The 10,193-nt window shown below is 43.2% G+C and overlaps 1 protein-coding gene across 2 annotated transcripts; it reads right to left on the bottom strand.

Annotated features, from left to right (window-relative positions):
- Positions 1–1,905: 1,905 nt before the first annotated feature.
- On the bottom strand, positions 1,906–5,385 carry echdc1 (enoyl CoA hydratase domain containing 1). Of its 2 annotated transcripts, none has more exons than XM_037076004.1 (7): positions 5,324–5,385; positions 4,849–4,932; positions 3,797–3,972; positions 3,557–3,699; positions 3,279–3,331; positions 3,077–3,157; positions 1,906–2,973 (listed from the first exon to the last, which is right to left on the bottom strand). In XM_037076004.1, the coding sequence occupies exons 2-7, from the start codon at positions 4,929–4,931 to the stop codon at positions 2,556–2,558; spliced, it is 954 nt and encodes a 317-aa protein (XP_036931899.1). In that variant the 5' UTR covers position 4,932; positions 5,324–5,385; the 3' UTR covers positions 1,906–2,555. The 2 variants fall into 2 exon arrangements, with proteins under 2 accessions (XP_036931899.1, XP_036931900.1); XM_037076005.1 differs by lacking the exon at positions 5,324–5,385 and adding an exon at positions 5,069–5,310.
- Between the last annotated feature and the right edge of the window lie 4,808 nt (positions 5,386–10,193).

Genomic DNA, 10,193 nt, shown 5'->3' on the forward strand with positions numbered 1-10,193 from the left:
TTTACTCAAGGTACCTGTGCTTGAGTTGTTTCTTTTCATTACAATCAATACTTTCACTGTACTACATGTGAGGGGGAAACATTGTACTCTTCTGCATTTATCTGCCAGCTTTAGTTACTAAAATTAAGATTTTTACACAAAATACAAAGAGTCACCGGAGATGTTTCTGCATTCAATACATTTAAGATTTAAGTACATTTGCCTGTTTATACTAACAGACTTTTACTTAAATGACATCTTTATCGCAGGACTTTTACATGTGATAGTGTGTCTGCTGTGTCATATTAGTGAATGCGCTCCGGTAAAGTGTCCGAGGACTTCCTCCTCCACTCCGTATATCATAACGAGGTCGACTCTTGTCTTTCTCTCACTCACCTTGTAGCTGTTTGGTATTCTGTCCATGGCAGCTATCAGCACTCCAGCTGGGTGTCTGGCCAGGAAACGTGACCTCTGGTAGGGGAACCAGAGATAACGGCCTGGTGTCCTCCGGGGACCTGTCCTGCACTTGCTGCTTCAGCCTGTTCACACTTGTGCTTGTGACCCCTCATTTGCTGGGTGGACTCATTTTGAATGAAAAATGAAAAATGACCTACAAATTGGTGCCAGGCCTTACGAAAGAAATCAGCATGTGGTGCAGTGATGAGAGCCCCTGTACCGAGTGCTGAGGAGCAACCAAACAACGCTCCTACCTGCAGCTCAGAAAGTCCAGATAGGACAGAAATAGAGGGATCTGGGATGATGAAGGCCAAATAACAAGCACATCTGAAGGAGCTGCTCAACTAACCTACAAAACAGAGGCAGAGGTGCAGCTGCGTCACTGTCAATCCTGCAGGCAGATGCTGCCGGCCATACAGTACCTCATCAGTATCTGATCTGTATGCCGCTGCGATGTGTCTGCTCCAGTTAGGATCAGCCTGGCATGATCTGATCATTACCATAATCCCATTTCCGGGGGGAGCTGGAGGAAAGACAGTGTTGGTTTGCTTCACCGATGGGGACAGAAGAGATTTAGAGGATGGAGAATGTAGTCCTTAAGGTGCTCGTTTTCATTCTGACTTAAAAAAAAACAACTATTAAATCCTACCATACAGCACATTCCCTGTTTTATCACATGTGCTTTAATAAGGAGGATACATCTTAACATAAGCCTTCAATATCAGTCTGGAGCACTAATGAAAAGGATCATTTCTCACCACAGCTAATACACGTTTTGTTATAAACAGGAGGCTCCAGTCACTGAACTACAACCCCCTGCCGTTTTTGTTTATAGGGTTAATTCTGTTTGAATCCCAGAAAAAACACCACCCTCATTCCATCTTGTCCTGTAGAGTTATGTTCGCACATTATCAGCGTCACTGTTTATGAATCTGTATCTCAGCACCCACAGAAAACCTGCAGGTCCTTTCAAATCTCACTTTTAAATCTCACCCTGAAAGTGATGAAGTTTGAGTCTGTAGGGTGTCGTTTGCCACACGTTTTATCTGATTTCATCTACCCGTTTTTAGACTTCTTTTCATCGCAATGAGTTGGTCTGCTCTGTTGATGTTGCAAATCTTTAAACCTACCACTAAACCTAATACTGTGTTCTCTTTTTCTTTATTCTTGCACGTACCTGTTGGCAAACTGTTGATTAACATAACTCACTCTAATAACCACATTCCTACATCAAACCCACTCCAGCATGGCATTTTATACAGTATCTACTTCATTTCTTCATACTGATTTGCAATGTTTGAATAAGAAAAATATAAACTGTCACAAAATCATGTTAAATATAGTTTAAAAATTGTCTTGAAAGGTCTTGAAAAAATAATAGAGTTTGATTGTCTCATACCTGCAGAAACATCAGCCTGCTCTTGGGATAAATATGCATAAAGCCAAACAAAACACACAACACACATCATACATGAGTAAGTTTGTAGTCTTAACTAGAGGACAACTGATGCAGGATTTGAAGGGTTGATGTCCATACCATCAGGGAGTAGAACAAAGATATGTAATGGAGGCAGGATATGTATGTTTTATCACCCAAAATGATCATTCACTGTCAATTTAATCAGAATAAATTACCCCAAGCATATTTTTCTGTGTTACATCATGTCTTCACTGTCCACATATCTCCCAATTTGGTGTTATTGAATGTTATGGATGAAACTGAAGGATGGAGTGCTCCTTTATGAGACAATCCTCCCTATTCTAAAGCCAAACAAGTCATTTACAAAGTCACTGAATCATCTGAAAGATGCATCGCCACAAAGCTGAAAACAAACACGGCCGCTTTTCTTAGCTCATGAGAAGTTTTGGAGACAAGCAGGTTTTGACTGGACAGCGACAATATCAAAAAACATATCCGCTGATACCAAACTGTATGTGAAAGGTCAATATTGATATATACCAATATACAGTTCAGGCTCTAGTGATAACCAACAATGATAATAAAAGTACTTGTAAACGTCTTCAGAACACCAAAGAAGTCAGTTTATTGATGCTGATCAAGAGTCAGAGCTTTCCACAAGTGTCTTGGCTGATCTCAGCAGTTCTGAACACACACACACTCATTTGTGTTTGGACTTGCTGGCCAGAGCCTGCAGGTTAGCCGGACCACCCCACACCGTCCCAAACACATCCTTCTCAGTCCTCAGAGCCTCTGACAGGGGGAGCTCTCGGCCCGACAACACCACCTTCTTCACAGCCCGGATCACCGGGGCAGGTCCTTTTGTGTAGCGACTGAGCCAGTCTTCGGCCTGCTGTAACTGCGTCCCTGCACCCTCCTCCGCCCGGGGGACCTCCAGGACCGCATCTGCCAGTCCAATCCGCAGGCCGAGATCGGGGTCCACCTTCAGAGCACCGCCCAGCAGCTTCAGGGCGTTCTGGCTCCCCACAGTGCGGACGAGCCGCGCTGCGCCGCCCCAGCCTGGGACCAGGCCCATGTGTTTGTGGACAAACTGGATCACGCTGCCGGACGCCATCAACCTGTGATGCAGAGGCGACGGACCAAAGTTACATTATTAACACACGTCTGGATGAAAGGTGAGAGATGTGTTTCCTTTCATTCACCTGGCTATAGAAACATTACCTGAAATCACAGGCAGTGGTGAGCTCTGCACCACCTCCCAGCGCTCTCCCCTCCACCAGAGCGACAGAGATCAGAGGCAGCCTGCACTGACAGAACCATCCTGTCAGCATACTGTAGTGCACCTAACAGAACAGCCACGCTCCAACTCTCAGTCTGCATCGACACTTACAGGAGTGGAACAGAGGAAAATGAGAGCCCTTACCTGAGTAGTCTTGTCAGAGCGTTCTGCATGAACATACACATCTTCATCCCGTCCTACAAGAATTTAGAAACATAATTTAAAGATGGTGAAGGCTCTCTGTCATCCAGTTCATGGTAAATCTAGGTGATGTATCATGTAACTGGACTTATTTAAACATATTCGGGAACACAAGGGACAAAGACGAGTGTAGACAAGAGGTGGAGTGCAGGGTTAGAAGGATTTATGGCATTCAGACAGCTATAGCGTAAAAGAGACTGTAAATAAATCTGCCTTCCTACCTGTGGGTTGGATATCGCCCTGACAGCGTTGAGGTCCGATCCAGAGCAGAAAGTTCCAGCAGCGCCCTGAACAATGAGGCCTTTACCGTCTGTCCAGCTCTCCAGCTGGCTCACCCTCTCTTCCAGATCCACCATCATGCTGCCTGAAAGGAAGGACGGGATTCTAGGCAAACGAGTTTCACGCCAAAAAGTCTGCACCAATCCTGTCTGGAAGCTAAACAGCGTTAAATGTCACCTTACCGGAGAAAGCGTTCATGCGGGAGGGGTTGTTGACGGTGAGCACAGCCACACCAGACTCCTGTTTGAGCAGATCGACAGAGCCTCCGGGAAAGGCCCCCAGCTTCTCTCTGATCTCCTCCTGGTTGAAGTCGTGGATGTTGGAGCGCACACAGCCACTGCTGTGTCTGTGCAGCAGCCTTGGAGGAACATTCAGGCAGTTTATTATAATCAAGTCACAGACTGGTATCATCAGGGTTCCTGCACCTTAAACGCTCAAATTGAAAACATTTTCAAGCATTTTCAGCAAGCGGACACGTGCACATGATTTTGTATTTTAAAAGCCTGATTCTCTGCTTCTAGTCAAGAAAAGTTGTATTTTCTTGTCATGTTTCAGCCTTGTTATAAGTCTTTTACATCGAATTTTTGATTTTGTGTGCTTGATGTATATTTTTCCACTTTGGTATTAAAACTGTGTTGTATATCGACATTTTTCAAGTTATTGTATCATAGTGTCACGACAGCACTAGTATAAGTACAGATATCATGCATTACCAGTCAATGTAAGTTGCATTTGACAGCTTTTACACTTTACACTCTATTGCTTTTTACATGATTAGATGTTTCCTTAAAGATGAATTATACATACATTGGAATCTAAATGAACATGAATATGTTAAAAAGAAATGACTAATGCTTTGCTCAGGACTGAAAGTTAATGCTTGCACTCCCAAACAGGAGAATGAATGCTTTTATACACTCAACCTTCCTCTCTGTAAATCAGGCTGAAGGAGGTGTGACACAGAGCCACGCAAGCAAACCAAACATAAAATCTACAATCTTGGTTTCTGACTCATCATCATGAGTCACAGCCAGAGAAGTTATTGCCTTTCATAGATCAGCGCTTGACAATCCTCCACAACTCAGAAATGTTTTTTAAGTAGTCAGAGCTGTCTCAGTTTATGATTTGTGAACACATAATGTTGATCCAACTCTGCAGGCTTGAAGTTCCTTTATTTATGACTGTGTTTACTGTCAGCAGCATGGTGATAAACATGCTGGACAGATTCCCCCACCTGGCCCAGGCTCCACTGCTGCTGCTGCTGCTGCTGCTGCTGCTGCTCCTCAGGAGCTGCCGCCTCACTGCACACAGGACCATCCTGCAGCAGCGTGGAGGAGGAGAAACAGGACAGAGAACATGTATTATTGACTTCACTGGGAGGCATTAGTTCACACGTATTACTTTAGTTCCAAAGAAGGTGGGCACATGTATATCCAGTCACCATGTCTTCATACCTTTCTAGTTAAAAAAAAAAACCTGCAACAAACCATTCATAAATAGCCTTTCGAAAAGTACAACAAACACACCAAAGTTCTCAATGATTTTGTTTTTCAGTAAACCATTCCGTCTTTTTATTTGGACACTAAACGTCAAACAACGTTCACGCGTCCCTTTCTAATGTCCATGCGTGCGCATACATTAATAACACTTTTGAAATACGCCACGGCAATAAAAACAAACCATTTAGCAACAAAGTAGCTAACACCAACCTTGACAGTCTTGAGGTGCAACCCTAAAATCTGTCCCCCTGGAAACCGCAGTTCGTCTTCGGCAGCAGATAATGGCGACACACCAGTGTAGTTGCTCCACGTGTCCACGGGGGGGCGGAATAATACTGCCACGCAGCAGGTATGATGTGGCTCATGACATCCTACACAAAGTCAAATAATATCCATTAGTGATGCAATCATGTTATTGGGACACATACGTTTTACACAACACTAAGCTATAATTTATGGCTCCACGTGCGGTGTAATAACATCCATCAGTGGTAGAAACCCTGCACAGAGATCTGCTCTGTGTCTGTCACACTCTGTAAACACACTGAAGAACTGGCTCTACACACATGTCCTTATTCAGTAGTATTGACAGGGGGTTTTAATAAGTCACACAAGTTACAGTCCAGCACTGGCACAGGCAGCTGAGAGTTATATTAACATGGCCTGTTGTCAAAATAGGTTTTCATTTTACTGTGTCCGCGTTCAACAGCAAAATAACAGGTTCTGTGTGATTGAAGCCCTGAAACACCTTTCTCCTGACACCAGTGAGCCGAGTCTGCGGCAGCTTCCAAGTCTGACACTGTGTCAACATCTTGTCAGAGAGAAAAGCCTGCTGGGACATCTGCTTTAATGTGAGGCCAAGCCAGACAACCCAAAAATAATGCCTTATATTATGTGAATAGGCACTCATGAGTTAATAAGACTAAATGTTCATGTTCAGCATCATAATCAAGATTATTTAAGATCATAAAACATGTTTAAGCACTTAAAAGAAACCTGTTAATGGTTTATAGATTGCTTCGGAGCTCTAATAAATATGAGTTTAATTTAATTGTGTATAATAACGCTACAAACACATTTATCGAGTTGAGCCAACTTGCCTTCTGTTTCATTGTTAAGTCTTTAATTTAGCTTTCTGTTGCTTTGTTATGATTTGTACTCACATACTTTCTAATTCATTTAGCAGAGATACAGATATGGTAAATGGTCTTGCATTTCTATAGTGCTTTTCCAGTCTGCTGACTGGAAGTTATCATCAATGACAAGCAATGTTGAGAGGGTTATTTTAAAAATGTATTCTATATGGTTACATGGTTATACGGTTAATTTTATTGCTTATTTTTGCTATTGTTCCTGTTATTGTAATATGTTTATGTTTCTGTAACATTATGTTGCTGCTGTGACAAACAAATTTCCCCTTCTGCGGGACATTAAAGGATTTCTGATTCTGATTCTGATACTAATTACCTGTTATAACATGTAATCAGTAATGTATTTAAAGTATCATGATATCAAAATAATGTCACTTGATTCCTTTCTATTACCACAGGGGGATCCTACCACCTAGGATTCCATTCAAGGCTGAGGCCAGATGTGTCAGGTTGGGGTTAAAGGGAAAACTATGGAGATATGAATTGAACCCAAATGCAGTTACTCAAGGGACAAGGAAATGGGGGAAACAAAAGGCAAGCTTTATTAAATCAAAGCTGAATGCAAAAATCCAAGGGAGTCAAAAGGCAAAGTAGCAAAAGAAAGAACATAGGAGAAACTTAAAGGACACAGAGGGGCATGGAAAATCAAAACAAAGACACAACAAGACATGATACAAAGACATAAATCCATAACCAGAGCATAACAAAAGACAAGACTCTACAGACATGACAAGATGTCATTCCACTACTGATTAAAGGACAGTAGGTGTGCTCTGGCTTTGCCCTATTGCCACTGAAAAGTCTTTCGAAGACACAGCCCTTGTTTGAGAAATGGTCTTGTTCAACTCCTCGTGGAAACATGTAATATCACACCAACAGGGACTGGCACCTTTCTGAGGGGCCGTAAAAAGTGTGAATTACTCTGGGATCATAATACTGTGCAAATACAGACAGTGTCATAAACTACTGCACACTTGTTGGCATGTAATTAGAATAATTCAACACATAAAAAAATGTCCTACCAGCACGTCAGTATAAATTCAATCTGTGTACGAAGGAAACAAGAACGTCAGACAGGAGATTAATGTTATAATTAGTGAGTGAAAGTTGGAGATGAGGGCATTCAGACAGCAAGACAATCTGGGATGAGCAAAACAAAAACAAGAGGATGATATAAAGAGCGAGGGATGAGCAGGAAGAGGAGGGGAAGTGTGCCAAAACAGAGGGAGGCTGAGACACTTCCTGTCCTGTGGTCTGATCTATGGCTACTGGGAGCATAAATCTATCCACACATCCTCCACGGCCCTGAGCATATCTGAGAAAACAACGCCACGAAGCATAACAACATCTGTGTAAGATCTTCTTCAGAAGCAGGTTGTGTCACAATTACATTCACATGTTAAATATTCTGCACGCACCCTTTATTAAAGTGTACTTGTATCAGCTGTTGCAGACATAGTAGGGTACTTTTCCTTAAATGGGTGGCTTTGTGGAACCAAGCGTCTTCATCACTGTACCGCAAACGTATAAGGTCATCAACAAGGAGACAGTGCCCTGCATCCAAGACTGCAATAGACACAACTAAGTTTAAAAGTCCACACCTCTCTGGTCTATTTAAAAGAGGGGAAGGAATTCAAAAAGGTCGGTGGGACTCTTCCCAGGCAGGCATTCCAGACACGCTGACTCTCCTTCTTGCTGTGTACAGTACACTCAGCGAGGTCAGCCTGCCCACAACCTGTCTCCAGATATCACTCTCTGCAGCACCTGGAGGACAGGGTGGCTCACTGGAATTTGCATACATAGTGGTCTCCCAGTCACCTACGTGTGTGTGCATGTGTGTGTGTGTGTGTCGGTGTGTGTGTGTCAATGTTGGATGTGAGAATACCTGTCCAGAGTGTTTCCACTCTCTTGTGAACATTCATCCCCAAACCATTATCCCACCGCACCCGTCCGCTCTCATTCATCCTCTGCTCAGTCCATTCAGTCAGTCTGACTGAAATCAGCCCTGCTGTTTTATGATCCGCCCGGATATCAGTGCTGCAGCCGCAGACTCCAGCTGATAATGGAAGCCTGTCTGAAATTACAACCTGGCTAATGGCAGAGAGAGAGAGGGATGCACATATCACAGATTCTTCTATATGCATGTGCAAATGTTGTCTAATTTATTTCTGTTTGTTTCAATGTGTGTGTGTGTGTGTGTGTGTGTGTGTGTGTGTGTGTGTGTGTGTGTGTGTGTGTGTGTGTGTGTGTGTGTGTGTGTGTGTGTGTGTACTGCATATGGCCTCTAAAGTGATGCATCAGTGTACTGATCGATATGCAGCTGTCTAGAGCTCCACAGGAAGTCAGGGAATGCGCTGCAGTCAGCATGGCTCTATACCAACTCACCAAGATAAGAAAACACACACACGCACACACACACTCATGCACAGAGATCAGATAAGTGCCAGGAAGGGTCTATTTCAGGGCAGGGAGAATGGCAGGTTGGCAGGTGCCAGAGGCTCTCAGAGACCCGGCGGTTTCCTGTGAGGAGTGCAGGGGGTCAGTGGAGCTGCAGGGCTGAGAGCCAGGCAACACCAGAGGACCAGTGAACACTGTCCAACAGCAGCGGCAACTGGGATGTCAGCAGCAAGTGGAAATGCACAAGCATTAATAGACAAAATTCAGCCATTTTACAGTCATATCATGTCTTTGACCACACTTAAAGGGGAACTCCGCCAGTTTTACACATTACAAATTGTGTTTACAGGTCTTGGGGAACACTGCTTGTGAATCTGTGGCCCTAGAGGAAGCTGCATGTAATTTCACAATTTCAAGTGGCATTGTGGAAAATGTAATCATCAGGTTTTGAAAAGCAGTCCAGTGGTCATCATGGACAGTTTGAAAACAAGTGATTAAAATCGATACAGCAGAGCCAGAGATGTCAACTTTTACGTTACCCATAACGCACCTTAGTCAATGTGTGACATCACTGGTGGAAACGCATCAGACTGTGTGCAGCTTTTTCTGGAACTGGCACAAAAGGCATTAGACTACTACTTACCCAGGTCAAGTCCTGTAAATACAGAATCATGTGTACATTTGGTATAGTTCTGTGAAAACAAAAAACTACCAAAAGTAGTTTGCTGATCTATTAACACAAAATCTTAAAAAGAATCCCCAATAATCTAATATAAACACAATCAGTAGTGACATTGGCAAATATACTGTAGATATATGCTGAATGACTAAATATGACCAGTCAGTCATGACACTTATGAGCACATCCTTATGGGCCAATCAGGCCGTGCCATATAACATACTGTCTGGCTTCACCATGTCGTAGTCAAAACAAACAAAATAGACACCGCTGCTAGACAAAATGTAGCCTTGACTAGTCAGCATAAAGACACAGCAGCTCATTAGAATTCCAATGCAGTGTAGCTTATTCTAGGCTGTAAGAGGATGGAGGCTACAGGAAGGACACACTTTGGTCTAGACAGATCAAATCAAATCAGATCAGACAGTGCGGAGCATGGCCAGTGGACCACGTCCATGAGGATATGGACTTTTATTGGAGCATCAGAGAAAACAAGCTGTTACAGCAGTCTGATTAGTTCCTGGTCCCTGACTTTAGCTGTGTTAAACAGTGAAGTCAGCACCTGTGCATGCACACAGCTGTGTGTGGCACATGGTTTTAAAGGGTAACTCCACCAATTCTACACATTTAATGTGTGTTTAGAGGTCTCAGGGAGTGTGGCTGCAGATGTAAAAATAATAGGATAAAGCCTTTTGTGGCTCCAGTGGATGCTGCAGGTACTGTCATAAATTCAGTAATGACATTGCATTATGGGTAATGTAGGCACCAGGTTTTGAAAAGAAGGAGACTGTGTGGAATATAAAAGGGTGATGCCTGTGTTTCTGCTGTATTGATTTTGATCATTTGTTTTCCT

Source organism: Acanthopagrus latus, chromosome 17 (genome assembly GCF_904848185.1).
Source record: "Acanthopagrus latus isolate v.2019 chromosome 17, fAcaLat1.1, whole genome shotgun sequence".
NCBI classification, from domain to species: domain Eukaryota; kingdom Metazoa; phylum Chordata; class Actinopteri; order Spariformes; family Sparidae; genus Acanthopagrus; species Acanthopagrus latus.